The 21,552-nt window shown below is 46.7% G+C and overlaps 1 protein-coding gene across 3 annotated transcripts in view; it reads left to right on the plus strand.

Annotated features, from left to right (window-relative positions):
• mgat3b (beta-1,4-mannosyl-glycoprotein 4-beta-N-acetylglucosaminyltransferase b) overlaps positions 1–20,595 on the plus strand; it is a 42,290-nt gene extending 21,695 nt beyond the window's left edge. For 2 of the 3 annotated variants that reach the window (XM_076171738.1, XM_076171737.1), the window contains exons 2-5: positions 6,600–7,041; positions 8,405–9,048; positions 9,958–10,240; positions 11,091–20,595. In XM_076171738.1, coding sequence (XP_076027853.1) covers positions 6,607–7,041; positions 8,405–9,048; positions 9,958–10,240; positions 11,091–11,588 — 1,860 coding nt within the window. In that variant the 5' untranslated portion in view covers positions 6,600–6,606 and the 3' untranslated portion in view covers positions 11,589–20,595. Of the gene's footprint in view, positions 1–3,933; positions 4,062–6,599; positions 7,042–8,404; positions 9,049–9,957; positions 10,241–11,090 lie in introns of those variants that run through there. The other variant, XM_076171736.1, reaches the window with a different exon arrangement.
• The last annotated feature ends 957 nt before the right edge of the window (positions 20,596–21,552 follow it).

Genomic DNA, 21,552 nt, shown 5'->3' on the forward strand with positions numbered 1-21,552 from the left:
GGGGCAACAACTTCCCACGCTAACGTTACTGCACAAAGAGCGAACTAACCTGTGTAAGCTAACTGTGGTTGGTGCACCAAACTCCCTCTCGCCGTGCTGTGCAGCTGTTTTCATCCAGTGGCCAAAGGTGGAACTGCAGGATTTGAGCCCGCCCTAGACAAGACCAGACAAGTGTGTGTGTGTGTGTGATGGTAGGGACATAAAGATAAATTTGTTTTATTATGTAGACATATTTATTTATTGTTGTACAGGGAAAGTTTTAGCGCTTTTACGCCGGAAGCCAAGCAACGACATTTCGTTGTCAAGACTCAGGACTCAAGACTAAATCTAGCAACTTTGCATATTTGCTATTAACAAACAATTAATGAAAGAGGAGAAGTAGAACTTGTGTGGGTGTGTTTCTGTGTGTATCTTTTGGCACATTTTGGGCCAAGGAGGAGGAAATGTGGTTAAGGAACAGGATCCATGAGCCGGAATCCACCCTCAGAGGCCCTGGCGAGGCTTTGGTCCTCCTCTGCTGCGTCTCTCCACTGAGCGAGGCTCTTTGGCTAATGGAGGGGAGCAGCGGCTAAGCGGCCTGTTAAAGTGGCTCGGAGAGGCAAAATTGCGGTCGGCGCTGCACTTCAGACTGAGGGAGATAGTTTGAGATTCCGTCTGATGCTGCGGCAGTGGAAGGACTCAGAACAGAACAAGTCAGCTAATGAAACGCTAGGATTAAAGCAGACGCTCTATTTTCAGAGAGATCTGATGTTCATCATTGGATATAAAACAATCTGGACGTAAGTTCTTATTTGGCTTTTATTGAATTTGGAATAAATAAAACCTGTAAAGCCCTCAAAGTGTTTTTGTTCCCTAACTCGGGCCTGAAGTGGGTATTGGCTGGTGTGCGGTACAAACTCTTATGTATTTGATACTTCATTCTCTTCCTTTTGTAAATGGCCTCTTTCTAAACATGCAACCACACAGAGGTTCTGCACTGTAACCGAAGGGGGCGTGTCTCATCTGCCTCCACTCGTCACAATAACGCGGCCGGCTTTCCGTTACAGAGCAGCTATTCTGTTTCTGACCTTCAGCGTGTAACGTGATGACGGCGTGATGTGGACAGAGTCGGCCTTTTGTGCGGCGAGGATTCAGCCCACGCATCAGCCGTCACCCTTTCACGTGGCTGTGATCCCCTTTGTAAGCGCTGACGGTAGAACCACTCACGGCAATGGAGTTCATTTCATCTCTCCCCCCCGCTAACCTTATCCTGCTCCAGTTTAGCCTTTCACACGTGAACAATGGCTGTGCGGTAATGATGAAGTGGGACATCGTAAGGATATAACCGTGTGATGCTGAGCACGCACAAAAGCTAGAGGACAGGTCCAGTTTCTGATTTGTGTCAGCACCAGAACATGTGAGCGCAGGTATCAGATGTGGGGAAAGTTCTGACTCTGTAGTTGTTTGTAATTGAGAAGAGAGAATTGAGAATAAACAGATGAAGGAGTTTATTCTTTTACACTGCAGTGGGTCAGATCTGCTGCTAGAGACAAAAAATGGAAAAATCTCTCCAGGAACTGATTCACTTTGGACTTTTCCCCAACACCTTCATTTGTCTGCCTTTATTTTGACAATCATTTGTCTTGAGGAACAATGGGTGACTGGGAGAAGCATAGAAGACGTGTAAGAACATTCCATACTGTGTGTTCAGAGTGAGGCCAGATATCCGATACACACACTGTACAACAAATGAAGCCAAAATGAATCTGAGAAGATCAGATTTCCCGTGCGGAGGAAAGAAGTTGTTAAAGTTGAATAAAGCCAAATTTGAGGCCCATTAAAGTTGATTTTGTTCACTTATGACTAAACAGACGCTGTTGTCTCCGCTTGCCCGCTGCTCGGGTTCGGCTTCAAGTCGTTGCACTTGGGCAGATGTGCTAAAGGAGTTTGTGGGATCTAGATTGGGATTTGGCCCCTGAAGTGAGGAGCCGTGGATGAAGTGAACCTGTGATGGTCTGACTGGACGTTGGTCTCATGAGCTGCTGTGTTGGCTCTTGTTTGCAGCCCTGGGTGCTCGTTCAGATGAGGTCACTCCACTGTGGGCGGTGCTGAGTAAACCCCAGATGCTTTGTAGTGCAGATTAAACGAGGAAGGTGAGGCCTGGTGAGGTGTGTGTGTGTGTGTGTGTGTGTCAATATTTGCTTCACAGGTTGTAGATTGTATACTGTGTTCAAAGCATTACTCAAACCCTTTACACAAGTGGAAGAAACAACCAATGCCACATCTGTATTGTACTAGTAAGTCAGGAAAAAGTCGGTAAAACTTTTATGTGCTTTTATGGAAAAACATATAAGCAGCACAATGAACTTAAGTGTCAATGTTATTAGTACTGTTCAGGAAGAAGAAGCTTCACTTTAGCAAGGAAACAAGTGAAGCCTGAAAGAAGATGTGAGAGGGAGAGGAAGAAGGAAGGAAGGAAGGAGGGAAGGGAGGGAACAATAAGAAGATGACACCAGTGATATTATGTAATAAGTACTGATACCTTCAGTCTGTACTCAAAGACAGTACTTGAGTAAGTTTACTCCGAGGCTAAAGTACTATAAAGCAAGGGTTGTAAAGTAACTTCTCTGTTTCTGTTTCTGTTTTGGTGTGTATACTGTGTGTGTGTGTGCGTGTGTGTGTGTGTGTGTGTGTGTGTAGGGTCACCTCAGGACAATACAACATTATGACAACACATAATGATCTCTAACCCAATTTGCTCACTTCATCCAGCACCCCCCCCCCCCCCACACACACACACACACCTCCTGCTGTTGCCTTGACAACAGACAATGCCCTTCATAATGCCACCCCCACCCTGTTCCAATGCCAGTCCCAAATGTGTGTGTGTGTGTGTGTGTGTGTGTGTGTGTGTGTGTGTGTGTGTGTGTGTGTGTGTGTGTGTGTGTGTGTGTGTGTGTGTGTGTGTGTGTGTGTGTGTGTGTGTGTGTGTGTGTGTGTGTGTGTGTGTGTGTGCGTGCGTGCGTGCGCAGATACACATACAAATAGTGGAAGCAGGTTTGTTTAGCAGGTCAGCTGTGTAACCAAATTAAACACACACACACACACACACACACCCACACACACACCTAGTCTGATCAATTAGAGGCAGTTAGCTGGGAGAATTCCTCCTCCCCTCTGAGTATTCTCCCTGAGGTTGTTCTCTTGGATCGGCCTCAGCATCTCCAAACGCCCGAGCTGCGTTGGTGAAGCGGTGGTTGTTCATCAACTCCCCTGGGCTTTTCAAAAAATTCCCACACGGACGGAGGCGGAGGGGCGGAGAGAGATGGGGAGCTGGGAATAGACGAGGGGAAACTTGGAGACACATCAGGCTAAGATAACAGAGCCTCCACCCTCCTCTGATATCTACAAATAAAACATTATTGCTTTCACTGGATTACAAACAAGTACTTTCCTGAATCTCTCCTCTTCCGCCTGTTCCCTGTGAGCACGAGCAAGGACTTTCAAAATGGATTCCATGCATATTTCTGGAAGAATGAACAATGACAGATAGACATTGTATCTATTTGTTGGGATGGTCTGCTGGGAAAAAGCTTCACAGTACTTTCACACTCGAGCACCAACACAACAAACAAAGACTGCCTGCATCTGGTGGAAGCTTGATTTAGGACATATTGCTGAATAATGTGTCCCTGTTTCTGTTTTGCAGAGGAAATTTTCCGCACACATTTCAAAGGAAACAAGCAGAACTACAAGTCATCGTGAGCATGATTCCTCTCCATTACTTCACCTCAGTTCACCATCATTGTAGTTGTTCTTGTCTCTACTCTAGTCTGGTATGCTGGCCCTGTTTGGCGACATGCTTTCAAGCTTTATCTGTGCCTTATTTGAACAGCAGCAGCAGCAGCAGCAGCAGCAGCAGCAGCAGCAGGATAAGAAGGAACTGTATCAAGAATGCTATTGGCACCAAACGATGATACAAGGCGCATAACAGTTGCAGAATTCATGGCTCAGCTTAGAGACAACGAGGTGAACCAGAATAAAAAGAGAATGCCCGCTCCATGCCGACGGTTACTCTTTCAGTAAGTGCTGTGTGTTGGTGGTTGGTGGTGGGAGTTTGAGCTTGTGTTGAAGTAAATTTTGCCCTGTTGGTGATCTGATTTGATTTCAAGCACACTCACATTCAGATCACAGAGATTAGTTTGTGAAGGAAAGTGGAGAGTGTTTCTTCATCTTTGTCTTCTTCTTCTTCTTCTCCTTCTTCCTCTTCTTTGTGATCCTGATCTTCAAACCAGGATATGGCAAGCATAACGTCCACAGCTGAGGGCTTCATGTGTCCCATGGGATCTGCCACTTTACCCGGGTCAAACTTATATTCTAACTAATATTCTGTTGCTTGGTTGGTTACTATTGCCTCAAGTCTCTGGTCTGTGTGTCACTTTGATTGAAGTGTAGGGGAAATGGAGGCATTCTTACGTGATGTGAGGAACAAGTTTGAAAGAGAAGCTTCTGTGAGGACTGACCGTGTCATTGACCTGGTCCAATTCTCCTGGGGTCCATTTCCTGGGTAGTTATGTTATATTGGACCATAATTCATGCACATCATGGTTAGCCCAGTGGTTCCCAAACTTTTGCTGCAGGGCCCCCCCCCTTGTATAGATCAGTATTGTTTCGTGCCTCCCCCATACGGGTTGGCCGATTGGTCTGACAGGGGGAGAGACGATATAAAACAATAGGATCGGCTGGTCGGTCCGACCCGCGCCCCCCCTGCAATAGCTCTGCGCCCTCCCCCACTTTGGGAACCACTGGGTTAGCCTTTCCACAGGTGTTTTGGCCCTGTGGAGCTCTCTGATCCACACCAGTCAGACAGATGGTTTTCCCCCACCGTTCTCACAACAGCAAGCAACATCTCATCCTCGCTGCCACTCTGTCTTTTATTTTGAGCTGTGCAGAAGGCGGAGGAGGGAGGGATAAATAGGGGAAGGAGAGAACCTTATGGGGAATTGGAGACGGCGTCGTAGTGCAGAATTGAGAAGCTTGAAGAGAGGAAGTGGTGGCGGAAGACAGACGAGTGGAGAACTCCGGCTCCCAGTGTCTTCATCTGGTCTTGAAAATGCAGTAATGCAGTAAGGGAAGTCAGCAGGTGTTCTCTGCTTCTTCTTGCAGGTGTGTGTGTGTGTGTGTGTGTGTGTGTGAGGCAGTGTATTGTCCTCTCCTTGTTTGCTGAAGTTTGGGCCAGTGTAGGAGTGATTCTTAAGAACAATTGGACTTGAAAACAGCTTTGGCATTGGCGTGGTGCCACTCCCCACACACAAACACACACACACACACACACACTTCCCCCTCAGGGATGTAGGCGCATGTAGTATAAGTGAAGCTGTGCTGAGACCATTAGCTGATGATTTGGGACTTCCACTTGATTAATGGACTCCAGCTTATCACATGTGAACATTTGCTGATTTTCTCTGTGGGGGAACTGCAAACTGAATCATTTGTCAGACTTACCTTTTCGTGCTGGGAGCCACAAATGAGTTTTATTTGAGATATTCAACAGATTAAATGTCCCAGAGATCCCGGTTAGCCCAGTATGAGACGATCACTACGACACGGCTGTGCTCTTTAGTGTGACAACAGAAAGTGTAATACCTACAAGAATCACAGGGGCAGTAAAGTCATGGATTGTGATGTCAGCAATGCGGTGACACACTCCATTGTAATCCTACTGCTTTAAGTGGAGACCGCGAGTGTGTGTCTGTCAACACAACAAGCACCGTCGCTCCATTGGCTTGTTTGTTTGCCTCGGATGCTTTCCATTTCATTTACATGTTTAGGCCGGTGGGTTCTGCCTGCTCAACTCTAACACAGCCGGCCAATCATAAAAGAGAATGGAACAAAAAGACAAGGGCACTCAGTGCGCACAGTGGTGCTGTAGCAAGGGAGAATAGAGAGTTTTGGGGTTTTAGGTGCATGTGAGACATTCATGGTCACAGATTATTCCATTTTTGATTCCAGTTTGTGCCCACAGTTCTTCCTAAGATCGCCTGACCGAGCCCGTCTTCACTCCTGGTGTCCACACTTGAGTTGGACCTTTTGTTCCCTTCTGTCTTCTGTAGTCCATGTGGTTGGTTTCATATTACATCAAAGGCTGCACTCCAAACTGTGACGCATATAACTTCTTCTTTTATGTGAGCATCTAATCTTTTTGAAGCTTGTGCAGCTTTGTTTGGCGTTTCCTGCTGTTTCCTGGTGTTTCCTGGAATCACCAGGAAACACCCAGCTATGTTTCTGTGTGTTTGTCCCAAGAGTCCCTTCCCTTAGTGGTCAGCCACTTCACACTTTCTCCCTCATTCCAGTGCACACACGACTTTATGTTTCCTGGTTACAACATGCATAATTCATAGCGTACGTACTTTGATTGGTCTGGGTCTCGGGTCCAGACTTAAGTAAACATTTTCGCCTGTAACAAACTGCACTAGGGTTCACTTTAGACCGTCTACCTGAAATGATGTTGGCTTATGAAGGGTGAGATAAAAGAGGTATTACCTAAATGGAAAGTTGTTTTCTGATCTTACAAGTTTTCTCTCCGTCTCTCCCCCTCCTCTCCTCCCTCTCTTCTGCAGGATAAAGATGCGACGGCACAGGGTGTTCTTGCTGTGCACGGTGGGCCTGTGCGTCATCTCCTTCCTCCACTATTACAAGGCCCTCCACTACGTCTCCCTACTGCGCGAGCTCTCCGCCCCTTACCCCAACATCAAGTCCTTCATCATGGTCACCGGCTTCTTCTGGCGGGAGAATGGGGTGGCCGCCACCCCTCTTAGCCCCGCCTCCCCCGAAGAGGCCCCTCCCCATCACGCCCTCCGCCCTTCAGACACCAAAGCTCGAAGCGCAGGGGATGCTGTGCCAGGAGATGGGGTGTTGGGCCTGGGGATTGGGGGCGTCTTTATTGGAGGTCAAGGGCTTGTTGACAGCGCAGGCCTGGATATGAGGCTAAGGGAGGAGCCGGCGCCTCCTCATCCTTGGGAGAAACCGGAGGAGAACAAGCGGGAAGAAACTGCGAATGAGGTTAGAGCACAGTTACATCACATGGTGTTCAACATGTGGTCCTCAATCTGACTCCTGTGGACCCACTGCACTGCACTGCACTGCACTGCACTGCACTGCACTGCATATTTTCCACCCCTTTCTACTCAAGTGGGTCCCTGTCAGATCTTGATTGGCTCAATATGCCTATTTTAGCAAAATCATCTGTGGGCAGAGCAGGGACAGATGGAAAATGTGGACAGCTGTGGGTCCCAAGGGGCACAAGAAGGTTTTACTGCACTCCCAAGAAGACACCCTGTAGGTGAATGTGACAGGTTCTTGGTTGTTAGTGTTACGGTCTGCACATGCACACACACGCACACACACACAAGGAATTTGATGCATCTGCAGACTTTATTGTCACTGAGCCGATTCACCATTGACACAGGCCGCTTGATCTATAGAACCTCAGGCCTCCAGCCACCTGAGATGTTTGGCTTGCATCTGACTCCAGGCTCACTGCAACAGGGACAAATGGGGTTGTGTTTAAATAACAATTAGATGCGGCTGCGACACTCATTCCAGCCTGCTGCTGTTTACTCTTCAGACAGGAACTCTAACCGCACCCCACTGCCACAAGACTGCATAAAGAACGTAACCCTTCAGGTGTGTGTCGGTGCAAGCTTAGCCACCGTCATCTTGCGAGGACATAACTGTGGGGATCAGTTTTGATGCGATAAATGTGTAACTGTAAATGACAACGATCTCTCCTGAGGTGAGAGGATTTAGCCTTCCTGCTGATTTTTTGTATTGCATCTCCTCTCCTCTGTGTTTTGTTAGCTGTTGGTGTTGTTATTGTGCAAATAACCCTGAGACGTTCAAGTTCTTTTTCACGGCGCCTCTGAGGAAAGGAACAGTGCTCTGTTATCACTCAGCGTGGCTCACGTTTGGGTGAACTTAATAATGACTGAAGAAACAATACAGTCTCCCATCAACACTAACAGCAGTGTTGCCTCTCATACTGAGGCTGTGATGATGATGCATCACTTGTGATGTTGTGATTGCAGTTGACTGTACTTTTATCAGTGAGTGTCACACAACAAACCGCACACTGTTTGCCCGGTTTTTGCTCTCATTCTGGTCTTCTGGTCGTATTAAGCTGGGGTGCACATTGGACAACTAGGGTGCAGAATGTTTAGGTGTACAGGTAAAGTTCAGTCCTATGAGCAGCCTACTGTTTGTTTTGGAACTAACAGTAGGCTGCATTCTAGATGGGGTTTGTTGTTCAAATATATCATATCATACAAAGAATTTAAGATTAAGGTACCAATGTAGAGATTCAGTCATGGTGATGTCTGAGATGTTAACTATATATTATCGGATACTTACACATCTGTCTTTTCAGGAGAAGGGTGATGAGCTCTTGGCCAAACCTGTCAGGCCGGACCCCCCAGCAGAGCTTCCCATAGCTGAGCACCGGAGGATTGCCCATAAGGATCCATTACCAGATCCAATAGATTCTATGGGGGATCTCCACACCCGCACTCACCAGCTTCAGGACGACAAAACCTCTTACTTCGCCCGCACCAAAGCTGGAGCCCTCTGCTTTAGGCAGGGGACGGAGGTGGCCACCCCAAAGGAGGATTCTGGGAAATCAGGGGACCCTTTGTCAACAGGAGCCGGCGCAGGTGCTCGAGCCGGGGCCTCCGGGCGACGGAAACCTCTGGAGCTTCAGCAGCAGCCCTCCATCCTTCCCAAAGCCAAGCCCAGATCCAGGGCCACAGGTGGGAAGCGGCTGGTCAAATGCGTGTGTCGGCCAGGGTGGCACGGACCCTACTGCGGGGTTCCCACCATGGTGTACCACTCCAACCTGCCCACCAAGGAGCGGCTGACTCCCAGGGAGACGCCGCGGAGGGTGATCAACGCCATCAATGTGAACCACGAGTTCGACCTGCTGCACGCACGCTTTCACGAGCTGGCCCAGGCCGTGGATCTGTTCCTGATCTGTGAATCCAACTTCACTGCTTACGGGGAGAACCGGCCTCTGAGGTGAGACACATATGACTGATGGAGGGTAAAAGAGGTTTCCAGAGACAAATGGAAAAAGTCAAAGTAAAGTTGAATACGATATCAGTTGTTAAGGCTTTATTTAATACATAACTCAAAGGTATGGATTATTATGAGAATTAAGTGGAGAAACTGATTCCAGGTCATTTGACTGATGGTCGAGCTCCACTGCTCCACTTCTTTAAATTTGTCTCTGGATTTTGGTAAATCAATTAAATTGACATGCCATTTTGCTGGCATGTGGAGCGGCTGCTGTTTACTGTTTCAAATCTTTGTTTACATCCAACCTTCACGCTCTTCCAGTACGAGCGCGGAATAACAATTACAGCAAAGATCGTGTAACGGCTGAGCAGCAATTTCACAGCTGATTATAAGGATGGAGAGAGAGAGAGAGAGAGAGGAGAGAGAGAGAGTAGTGCAGTGTATGCAGCCTCGCAGGGAGAGAGTGCTGTGTTTGGTCACGGTGTGTGACACTGCATGAAGTGGCTACACTGGGTGAACAATCTCTATCGGCTATGCACACTACCAGGCTAATTGAGTTGTTCTATGGATTGGTGTTGTGTGTGAATAATAGTTCATACTGTTCTTTAACAATTACAATAGAGAACGGTAAATCTCTGAAACCCCAGTGTGTTGGGAATATGTGGAGCACTGCATAACAAAGGGTTCTGGATTTGATTTAAAGGTTACATGTTCTGTAATGTGTTCTGTTTCAACATGAGTGCTAACTTTCCTAAAGTCCAAGACTTCGCCTCTGGGCGGCACCCCTTTGCTCCAAATAGCTAGGATGGGTCAAATGTAGAGAATTAATTTCCAAGTAATAACTTGGAAGTGCCAAGGAGGTGGATACCTTCAGTTTCTTCTTTCTAATGTTTGTAATCTCCTCCCCAGTTTCCTGCGTCTCCTCCTCAATGGTACATACGACTACATACGTCACAAGATCCTGTACGTGTTCCTAAACCACTTCCCAGACGGTGGTCGGCAGGATGGCTGGATCGCCGATGACTACCTGCGTACGTTCCTGACACGTAACGGCATGTCCAGGGTGGTGGGCGGCCGGGGCGATGACGTCTTTGTCATCAACGATGCAGATGAAATCCCAGCACGAGAGGGCCTTCTTTTCCTCAAGCTGTTTGACGGCTGGACCGAACCGTTTGCCATCCACATGCGCAAGGTAACACTGATGTGTGAGATCGATAAGCTGCCTCGTGTGTGTGAATGCATTTGTGTGTCTCTGCCCAGCTTTCCAACACAGAATTATAAGGCAGTGTGTGAGTTAGTGATCATCTACATTGTTTTAGCTTCTATACTCGCACTGTATAGTCTGGTTGGCATAGTCACAGTTTGTCTGTTGTGATTTTCAATGAAGTTCAACCACTTAAGGCCTAGCAGACACAGCACATATGAATAGAAAATCCACCCTGGATGTTTAAGGGGATTTCCAGGTTCCCTGAAATAAAGACTATAATGCAGACTGCTCACTGGGTGCCTCTGTAGCACCGGCACAAATAAAAGAGATAGGAGGGAAAGTAGCTACTCTCCTTACCCAGAAAAAGCCTGCAGTAGTTTCAGTGGCGAAGTTCCACAAAAGTGTTTTCCTTTTCAGTCTTCAGTCTTCAGTTCAGTTTTTGAGTGCCAAATGAGTACACATGTACGACACAATCCTCACTGTGAATGTTACACATTTATTACTGCGAGTCTCCTGGGAAAGAAAGGATGTATTATATACGATACTGACTGCCAGAATGAGTTCAGTTGAACATAAATATACTATAATACTTTTACAATGTCTGCATAATGAACAAAAATGGCAGACGCCACAAAAATGTCAACACAGAAAAAGTGGTTAACTTTTTTCACAACTAAAAAGAGAAACATGTGGTCAGGTTGTGCAGACCAACTGGGCTAACTGAAGGTGCTGGAGCGTCTGCCGAGCTTATCGTCTCAGCTGCTTCCACTGTTTAGGGTTTCAGAATCAAACCCATGTCTAATTTTGACGTCTTTATTTCTCTCTCCATATCCAGTCACTGTACGGCTTCTTCTGGAAGCAGTTTGGCTCTCTTGAGGTGATATCAGGTTGCACAGTGGGGATGTTCCGCGACGTTTACGACGTTGACGGCATCCGACTGCGCCGTCGCGAGTATTACACCATGCCGGGTTTCCGCAAGTACGAGAACGACACGGGCCACATCCTGGTGCAGTGGTCGGTGGGCAGCCCCTTCCACTTCGCCGGCTGGCACTGCTCCTGGTGCTTCTCGCCCGAGGGGATCTACTTCAAGCTGGTCTCTGCGCAGAATGGGGATTTCCCGCGATGGGGCGACTACGAGGACAAGCGTGACCTCAGCTACATCCGCGATCTGATCCGGACAGGGGGTTGGTTCGACGGCTCCGTGCAGGAGTATCCCCCCGCGGACTCCAAAGAGCACATGTACGCCCCCAGGTACATGCTGGAGCACTACAAAAGGTACCGCTACCTCCTGGAGAACCCTTACATCAAAGTGTCCAAACCCAACGAAGGCTAGGGGTTCAGTCTGGGAAAAGGAGCGAAAAAGTTTGTCAGGCCCGAGCCGGGGCTCAGCACTGATTGGGGGTTGGGGGTTGGGCGGACATTACTGATGAACTCCATCTCTCAGTGGGGGTATGCTAAGCGTATCTCCACCAGGCAGCGCTGACGTTGCAGGGATATAAAAATCTCCTCGGACAAAATCATTGCTTTGGGGTTTAAAAAGGGAACATTGAGTCACATCCACCATGGAGTTACGGAGAGAACATCAGGAGGATACAACCACTGGATGAACCAATCACAGATCTCCTCATCCCTCCCCTTTTGTGGGAGGGGCCAATCTCTTTCTCTCTTGCTTCACCCTCTGCCACGCTTCACTGGGGATTATTGCGCAGGCTATTAAAAACCTGTGGGGAGGAAAGAACTGGGCAGCATAAGACTTTATATTTCTGCCAGTGTTTGGTAAGTAAGACCGGCTGTTGTCCCCGCCCCCAACCCGTCCACCTTGGACCCTCAGATGTCTTCCTGACATACTGTGTATTTGGTGATGTCCGTCTCCAAACGCAGACGCACCCACAGTCACAACTTGTGTTAAGATGTCATCGCTTTCCTTGAGTCTCTCGGCTGAAAGTTTGGATTCTCGTTTATACTTTTTAGCACTGAGCTTACGCAAAATGCAGAGAACGAAAAGGTGGAGATGGCCTGGCTCATCAGCATGCATCTCAGTGTGTGTGTGTGTGTGTGTGTGTGTGTGTCTGTGTGACATGTGAATGAGGTGTTGGGCTGTGATAGAGGGACAAGATCAGGGAGAGGAAACAGGTAGAAATAAAGAAACATCAGGGGAGAGGTGGGATGGAGGAAAGGAGAATAATCAAGGAGGAAGAGAGCGGTGATGAAAAGCAGTCTCTCTCTCTCTCTCTCTCTCTCTCTCTCTCTCTCTCCCTTTCTTTTCCGATAGTGTCATGCTGACACAGAAGTGTTGCAGAGATGAGTGTGCAGAAACTGTGTGTGTGTGTGTGTGTGTGTGTGTGTGTGTGTGTGTGTGTGTGTGTGTGTGTGTGTGTGTGTGTGTGTGTGTGTGTGTGTGTGTGTGTGTGTGTGTGTGTGTGTGTGTGTGTGTGTGTGTGTGTGTGTGTGTGTGTTTCCCAGAGCGACAGACGGCTCTGAATAAGTCATGTCTCGTCGATAGAACCCCAGACAGATGAAACTGCATTATTGCTTGTCCAAGGCTAACATTCGAGACCCGGTCGGCACAAGATCAACCTTCTCTCGTGTACGATGTATCTCTCTCGCTCTCTCTTGTGTGTCTTAATCCGTCTCCTTGGTAACAAAAGTACAGGGAGGAGATGGGATGGGTGGTGCTAGGACGAGCGGGGCGGGTTCAGGTCAGGAGAGGAGCCGCAGTGTTAGGATGAGGTCGGCCTGTTTCTCAGAACAACCTCGACTTAAGTCCGTCTGCTTAAATATTCAATCGTTCATTCCCCGAAGCCAAAATGTCCCTCGCTCTCTTTCTCCTACTCGGTATTCTGTGCCGTATGGATTTCCTGTAATTCCTCAAAAGAATGCCCAGTATCAATAACAAGGTGCCTTTATCCCTCTTCACACACACACACACACACACACTGCATCTCTCACGTCTTATTTTGGGTGTGTATCCATTTCCTTTCAATCCTCAGAAGAATGGCTCCTGTCAATAATGTTTATCTCCTCTCTGCCTCATTTCGCTCCGTCTCTACAGGGCAGGGCAGGCGTTACCATGGTGACGCCTTCCCGTTGCCCACGTGTGCATTTAGGCACGAGTGCGAAGTATTGTTGAGGCTAAACAAACAGCAGACACGCTTCACTCCAAACACCGGCATGGATTTTTCACTTAACCACAGATTGATTGCATCGACCATTTGCTGCTTCTGTGCCTGCGGAGGATATACACACACACACGCACGCAATGTTTATGGTGACTTCAGGCAAGGCGCTGTTTCACGGTGAAGAGCTCACCGTGATGAATAACAAGTTCTGGGGAGGAAGCTTGATCAAACGGGGGAGAAGAGAGAGGGATGGAGAAGACGCCGCCAGAATGCAAAGGGTTAATACTACCGTGGCTTTAATGTCTCATCTCTCACACACAGAACCGAGCCTTTCTGGACTCTTTGTCTCTCTCGTTGCTCTCAAACAGCTCTGTGGAGTTTATTGACAAGAGTTTCAGCTCAAATCCCAAATTGTCGAAGGAAACCCAAAGTTGCTATTGGGAACGATACGAAACCGCAGCAAAGTGCTTCAACTCATGCTAACCATTGAATCCGTCATAAAGGAGAGAGAGGGTGCCACAGCTGATCACCAGGCTGTGGAAGTTGGCCGCTGCGCTCTGTGGCGGTCGCAGCAGCGGGCTGTTAGGGTTTTGTGTAGGCGTTTGAGAGCCAAACCTCCTCTGCTCATCAAGAGAGGCAGCCTCAGTGAGACGACTTCAGCTGGGTCTCATCAACATCACAAACACTCTGAGCAGGTTCAGCCAGGGGAACAAATAAACACACACAAGAGGATGAAACACACAATGATGTGGACAAACATGGAGAACAGCCACTTCATTGTCTCATTTAATGGGACAGACACTTTACTTTATAGTTTCTGTCCTAGACTGTCTAGACCAGACTAGACTAGACTAGACTAGACTAGACTAGACTGTACCAATTAAGAGATCCTGTGTCGATGCTGCCACAGAGTGTGTGTCCTCGCTGTTTCCCAGAATAGATTGCGGTCCGAACCAAAACAATGGTTACTCTGTACAAACAAATGATTAGTTGGGCGTAAACAAACAAGATCTCATGTGAGGTCGTGCGATGAGGACTTTTGGTCCAGATAACGTATTTAAGATACTGCAGATGATTAGCCACGCCCCTTCTGACTCCAAGGCCTGAAACTGCCACGCTGTACACGCACAAAAAGCTCATTCTGTTTATCTAAATGATGTCATTGTGGATGAAAACCACAGACGAGCGACTGTGAGGGTTGTCTGTTCAAATCCCATCAGGAGGTTTGGGGTGTGAGGGTGTCTGTTCAAATCCCATCGGGGGTGTTGTGTGTTTAAGCTGTGCCAAAAAGCATTTGACTCCCGTGTCTCAGCCTGCTGCGATGAGCTCGCACATCTGGTGAGGCGTGTGTTTGTTTGTGTGTGTGTGTGTGTGTGTGTGTGTGTGTGTGCGCGCGCATCTGTCTGCGTCTGCTTATGTACCTACAGTGTGTGTGTTTACTGCGGCTGCTTTCATTAGTTTTGGCCCTTGTCTGTACAGGTGTTGTGTGTGTGTGTGTGTGTGTGGTGTGTGTGTCTGTGTCAGACTAATCCGTGCCAGATAACGGTGTCTCCTTGTTTGCTTGGCCCCCTAAAAGACCAACCAGGGTTACTCCGCTTGTCTGTTGCTTTATCGCCACCATGGCAACAGTTCCCTTGACGCATTCCTGATCCCTTCCAGTCTGAGGTCATCAGCAGCACCGAGGGGAGGGGAGAGGAAAGGCGTGTATAGTGTTTGTTTGATAACATGCAGAAATGCCACTGAACAAGAACTGTGAGCACAGTGAGTGAAAACAGGCAACAGGTCTGTTTCAAATGCGTTCTTATCTAGAGAGGTTGAATAAGTTGCTCAAGGACACTTCAGCAGATGTGACATTTACGTTAGCAGACAGGTTTTTTAATAGCAGCTCGGCCCGTCGCCTGCTGTCACTTATGTCATCATTAATCACAGACCCGTCATTGTAATCTGTTAATCAATGAGGAGGCGACTGCGTCCAGTAGTCCCGATGCAGGGCGACCTTGAGCTTGTCGCGCCGTTTGATTTGCTTTTACAGTCTTTATGTTTAAAAGCTCAGGCTTCCTGCAGCTTTGTGTGTTTGGCCTTCATCCAGCGCCGATGTCTCTGCCACTCTGACAGGAAGTGGTCTGAGGTGAAAGTGTGTAAAAGTCATTTTTTTGGGTGGTTGCTAGGAAACAGATTAGATCCGTTTTCCATTTCCTGTCTGCTGCTGATATTGGTGAACACTCAACATCTCTCATAACAACGATAATTTATACCACAGTTTACATGGGACTGATCAGCACTCAGGTTACGCTCAACCAATCACAACGCTCCTGTACTAATGCTGACCTGGCCGCTCTGGGTGCTCTGCAGGGTTTCTGAACCCTCTGGAAGCTGGAGCTCTTTGGAGTTTGGCCCTTTTTTTCCATTGAGAAAATTATCAAAATACGTAATAATAATATTTGAATAAATTCATATAATGTTGAAACACATTTGGACGCTTTTGAGAAACACTAAATGATCTAATCAAGCGTTTTCCTCCCAGCGTTTAGTGACTTCATTCACTAACAGAAAAAGATAAACATCATAATTAAATGTATCTGAACTGGATTATCAGATGAACACACACTCACACACACACACACACATGTCGGCGTGCTTGCAGCAGGAAGTGTGTGTGGTACATATGTGACTCCACGGCTCTGCTTTGCTGCCTGTCTGCGGGGGCTCGCTGCTGCTTGCACGCCTCCTTGGCTCTGGCTCCCTGCCAGCCCTGTGGCTCCCAGCGATTGATCTTTTCCAAGAAACCCAAGAAACATTAGCGGCAGGCAGGCCGGAAATCAAGTGTGTGTGTGTGTGTGTGGAGGGGCGGGGGGGGGATAGAGGGTCACTTTACTGAGTCTTTTTACTTCACTTTGCTGCTCAAATCCTTTCAGTTTCTGAGCGCTCCTGTGAGGGGAAAGGAATTCCCACATCTGAATGAGTTGGGAAACATTTGTTTCTTCTCATCTCATCTATATTCCTGTTTATAACTCAGGCATGTATTTATCTTGAATGTCTGGTGGTTAGTCAAAAAAGCAGGGTTGCTGTTTGAGTAAATTTGAGTAAATAAAAAAAAAGCTTTAATGAAATCAAGAAATTCTGGTCAGGAAACAAACCAAGACAGGATGAAGCCTGAAGCTTTGTTCCAGTCTGGAGAACGGTCCTGCTCGCAAATCCTGTCTGACAACAAATAAGCTGTTAATGTTCTCCCCGCGCTGGCATTCCACGAGCTTGAAAGGTCGGTGGGGCTGCGATGATCCGTGTCAGTTTTTCGCCCACTTTCGCCGACCGCAGATGGAATTGAGAAATCCCAGCTGGAATCAGAAACACGACGGTTTCGGCATTTGAACGCTGCTGAGATTATTGAAACATTGAAATTGTTGGCGGGTTAAAAGAAAGCCTCGAACAAAGTTGAATTCTTCCACGGACAACCCAAACTTTCCTCTTGTTTCTGGGCGTCTTTAGGGAGCGTTCAGAGGCCCAACGCTCAACGGGCAACAGTGGAAACATTTACAAAGACGCCATGCGCGGCAATGATTTGGAAACGGGAGCAATATACGTATATGTGATAGAAACAGATCAAAAAGAGATGAATGTTGCTGCAGTGCAGAGATGGAGACAGATGGACACACACCAGACCTTTGGAAACACACACACACACACACACGTTTTTGACTCACCGACGCAGACACGCAATACTTTACAAACTTTGTGCAATTTGCGATCTTCTAACGGTCAGAACTTTCCTCTTCCCGACTCTCTGGTTGTTCTCAGACGTACTCCCTTGCCCCGTCTTTCCGTCTCCCGTCCAAAGACGACTCCATTCAGATTTAATTCAACGTCACCGATACCAGGGGCCTTAAATGTAGCGCAGCCTTACCAGTTAGCTTCTGCTCACTCAACCCTGCAACTCTCACAAAGTCCTTGGCACACATGCTGTTCCTCAGATTCTGATCAGACGAAGGCGTAAAGGGAGGCTGGAGACCCTGAGTTCCACTCCCGTGACGTCGGTCATACAGAGTCCCTACAAGTCCATCCACATGTTTGTTGTATTTATTGAAGTATGAGTAAAGCAAAGAGAGACAGACAGAGAGGGAGGGAGAGAGAGAGACATGAGGAGAGGGAGGGAGGGAGGGAGAGGGAGAGTGTGTGTGTGTGTGTGTGTGAGAGTGAGAGAGTTTGATCATAACAATCACAGATTTTCCACATTTTGTCTCTCTGCCCTTTTCCTGTTTTTAATTTTGCACTTTTTGCTTTTGTGTGAAGCCAATCGATCTGTGTTTTGTTTTTTTTCTTTGTACCTTTTGTTTGAAAAGTTGTGGCAGTAGGGGGGGGGGGGGGGGGGGGGGTCGGGTATCAGGTGTCTTTTGTCTTCTGTTTTTCTATTTAACTTTGTTTTTGTACTTTTTTTTTACTTCATCCACTTGGCAGCTTGATATTTAAAGTCTTTTTAAGGTGGTGTGTGTGTGTGCGTGTGTGTGTGCTCATAACCACTGTCTCAGCCGGCTGCTCGATCAGACTCTCACTTCACCTCCCGTCGGGCCGCAAAGGAGACGTCCCATCACAGCAGCCATCTTGTTTCTGTTGCCAATCATTATGATGACATCATCTTTTCCCAGTGACCTTAACGACATCAGAACCACTTGATTTTTTCTAGATTTCTCTTTTACAAGGTTGTTTTTCAGTGAGTGTTTCTATGTCAGATTACTTTTCCCACAGTGACACACACACACACACACTCCTCTCTCTCTCTCTCTCTCTCTCTCTCTCTCTCTCTCTCTCTCTCTCTCTCTCTCTCTCTCTCTCTCTCTCTCTCTCTCTCTCCCTGACACACACACTCTCTCTCTTTCTCTCTCTCCCTCTTACACACACTCTTTCTCTCGCTCCCTCTCACACACACACACTCTCACTCCCTCTCACTCACACACACACACACACACACACACACACAGTACTGCCTCTGTTTTGTTTTTTCACTGTGGTCTGATTGACTGACTACTGTAGCCACTTTGTTTGCGCCCGAGCTGTTATGTGATCGCGATGAAGGCTCGCCATTGTGCGACCCCAAAGCTATGTTTTGCCGCTCAGAGCTGCTTTGGAATCCAGAGGAGAAAAGCAACCAAAACCACCAAACAACAAGAACCGGGCCGGGCTGATCTTTAGGTTAATGTGTGGGACATGAAGTGACGCTGGTTCGCTGCGTCTTTTGTTCTTTCTTTGGTTTATTTATGATTCTTTTTGCTTCTTTTTCCCCTCAGAAATGTCAAAAAGAGATGTTATCTATTTTCTATGAGAAGCGCTTTGAGTTTTGTTTGACTTGCATGCTGAAATGCAGATGCTGTCTGTTAGACTTTGAATTGCACCTTATCGAGGGATGTGGTTTTGTTTTTGGCCTGAATATATATAAATATATGTCCTATATGTTTATATATGTGTGGGGGATGTAAACTGTTTATTTGTATATTTTTATTGTTTGACTTTGTATCAGCCAGGCTACTTTGTATCTTAAACAGGGTTTTGTGTTTACTTTGTGTTTATTAATTCAAGGTGTCGCCATAATTAATCAACCACTGGTGTTTTTAAATGAGGCGGTTTCACAAAACACCGTCAGCACAGGCGGCCAAAAAATGTAGAACGTGTGGAAATGCAGGTTTCACGCTTCAGCGATCTTCATCTTAACAGCACAGACTGGATCGAGTCCCAACGTGACAAACATCAACATCACAAGATTACAGACAAAAATCTGCTACATCATCAACTTCATTTAACCCTCTGGAGCCTGGAAGGAAAAATTGAAATGAAATAACCAGGCTCCAAAAAAAATGTCATTCCAGAACGATTTATATTTATTTAAAAATACAAATACAAATAAACATATGTAACATACAAAAATGATATAAAAACTTCCTAATTAATGTTAAATTAAATTCTAGAAAATATTTTATTCAACACATTTTTCCAAACTTCGCTGTCATGTGATCCAGGCCCTGATTCAAACTCTTTTGGTCGCTAAATAAAAGACAAATTCAAAGAAAAGCCAAATATAAGAGTCTGACTGATGCTGTTTTGTGAAGCTATGTCCTCAAACACACACACACACACACACACACACACTGTCCTCACAGTGACCACTAGGAGGCATCCTGTTTGTCCTCACTTATCACGCATACACACTTCCTCTGCCTTCTATCCATCCTGTCCTTGACAATGGACAGACAAAGACTAGATATTGGCTTACACACTGAAGCACACATCCACATCAGGACCCTGGCACCAGACTCTGTGCTCCGCTCGGCCCCGAGTCCTCGGGCCAGAGAGCCATCTGCAGCCAATCAGCCAGCAAGCCTGGTCCCAATCCGTCTCATCCTCCATTCTCCATCCTCACTCTGGGTTGCCAGGTTTAGCACTCCGCTCAGTTGTTGTGTGGGAGTTTTGTTTCAAAATTAAAGGTTCACATTATGAGCGAGATAATGAAAGTAGGTCAGGCGTCTGGTTTTGGGTGTTTGGTTGTGTCATCTGTTGACTTTGATGGGAGAGGAGATTGAGATGTTCTCTGATCCTGATCCTGATCCTGTTTTTGTCCATGTAGCCAATGAAGAGTCCACTCTCTCCAATGTGCCCCCCCTCCCCCCTCCTCCCTCCAGCCCCATGCACTGATAATGATTGTATATGGTCACATAGTTTATTTTTTATATCACAACGGGGTTTGATTTTGTCTCTGGGGTTGTGCTGTTATTTTATGTCTTTCTGTGTTTGCGCGCTGGTGTGTTCGTGTGTGTGTGTGTGTGTGTGTGTGCGACTGAAGGAGTGTGTCTGAGAGAAGAGCGACCGTGTGTGTGTGTGTGTGTGTGTGTGTGCGCGCTGGTGTGGCTCTGTGTTCAGCCCTTTGCCCGTGTTCATCACAGTGCCAGTGTGTTCAGGCGCTCCTCTGCCTCTGCGTCCGGGTTACAGTCAGAGAGAGGGAGAGCGACATGAGGAAGAGGAGGAGGAGGATGAAGGCCTTTTCCCAATGAGAATGATGTTTGTTTAAAGCATATTTTTCTCCTCTGCGGGTCACAAAGAAGAGTGTACATTTCTAAGTTAACTGAAAATGATGAATAAAAACTCATTTGTTCTCTATATGAATGGCTGTATGTTAACCACGAACAAAAGTAATGAGTTCTATGACAAAGACCTATAATAAATTAATTTTAAAATTTTGATGGTGATGTCGTGCATTTCAGAATTTGCATCTGGTGTGTGTGCGTGTGTGTGTGTGTGTGTGTGTGTGTGTGTGTGCGTGTGTGTGTGTGTGTGTTTTCTGCAGTGCCTTTAAGGTGAATGTGTTGGTCCGTGCTCACTAGAGGGCAGCACTGCAGCACAGATCAGTGCAGCTCATCAGGCTCAGGCATCAGGCTGAGTCACTGTCATCATCAGTGTTACTCCAGCTTTCATATCCAACACTCTTCATGAACAAAGAGCTGCACACCAAGGAGCTGTACTTTGATTATTTACTTCTCCTTTTCTGCATTCTAGAGGGAAACTTGTATTTTTGACTCCATTGCTTTGGTCAGGTGTCTGAAGTTAGAAGTTACTCTGTCAAATTCAGATTTCACATTCATCACCATTTAATTGTAGTTCATCTTTCCTCTATCATTTCATTCTCTCGTGTTATTCCAAAATTTGGCTTGTAAATATTCTGCCAACATTACAAAAGAAAAACCTTTGTGGAACGTGATGAAGACTGTGGAAGGACCTTCTAAACAGGAAGAGAAGGTTCTATTTAAAGCTCATGAAGCCAAATTCAATGTAATAAAATCACCGAATGACTGCAGACGCTGGACGGTTGAAGGACATTTTACTCCTTAGACTTGTTTATTACTTCCTGTTTTACTAAGTGCTTTGTTTGAGTAAAAAGGGTCTGAGAAACTCTTCAGCCACTCCTCACTTTCAGCAACCATCTAAGGGCAAATTCAAGTCCATGATATATTAAATATAGAAACCATAGATGTGTACAAACTCCATTAACTCCATTCAAGTTAGCAGAACTCCAACACCACTGACTTGTGACTTCACTCAGACTTCAGCCTTTTTATCACCAGATTCCGGAAACAATAAAAGCCTCCAGTTTGTACGGAATCTAAAGCCACAGTAATGAACTTTATGTTCTCTTTAGAC

The sequence above is a fragment of the Genypterus blacodes genome, unplaced genomic scaffold, assembly GCF_046128005.1.
Source record: "Genypterus blacodes isolate CSIRO-AG114 ecotype Tasmania unplaced genomic scaffold, CSIRO-AGI_Gbla_v1 ptg000269l_1, whole genome shotgun sequence".
In the NCBI taxonomy this organism is placed as follows: Eukaryota; Metazoa; Chordata; class Actinopteri; order Ophidiiformes; family Ophidiidae; genus Genypterus; species Genypterus blacodes.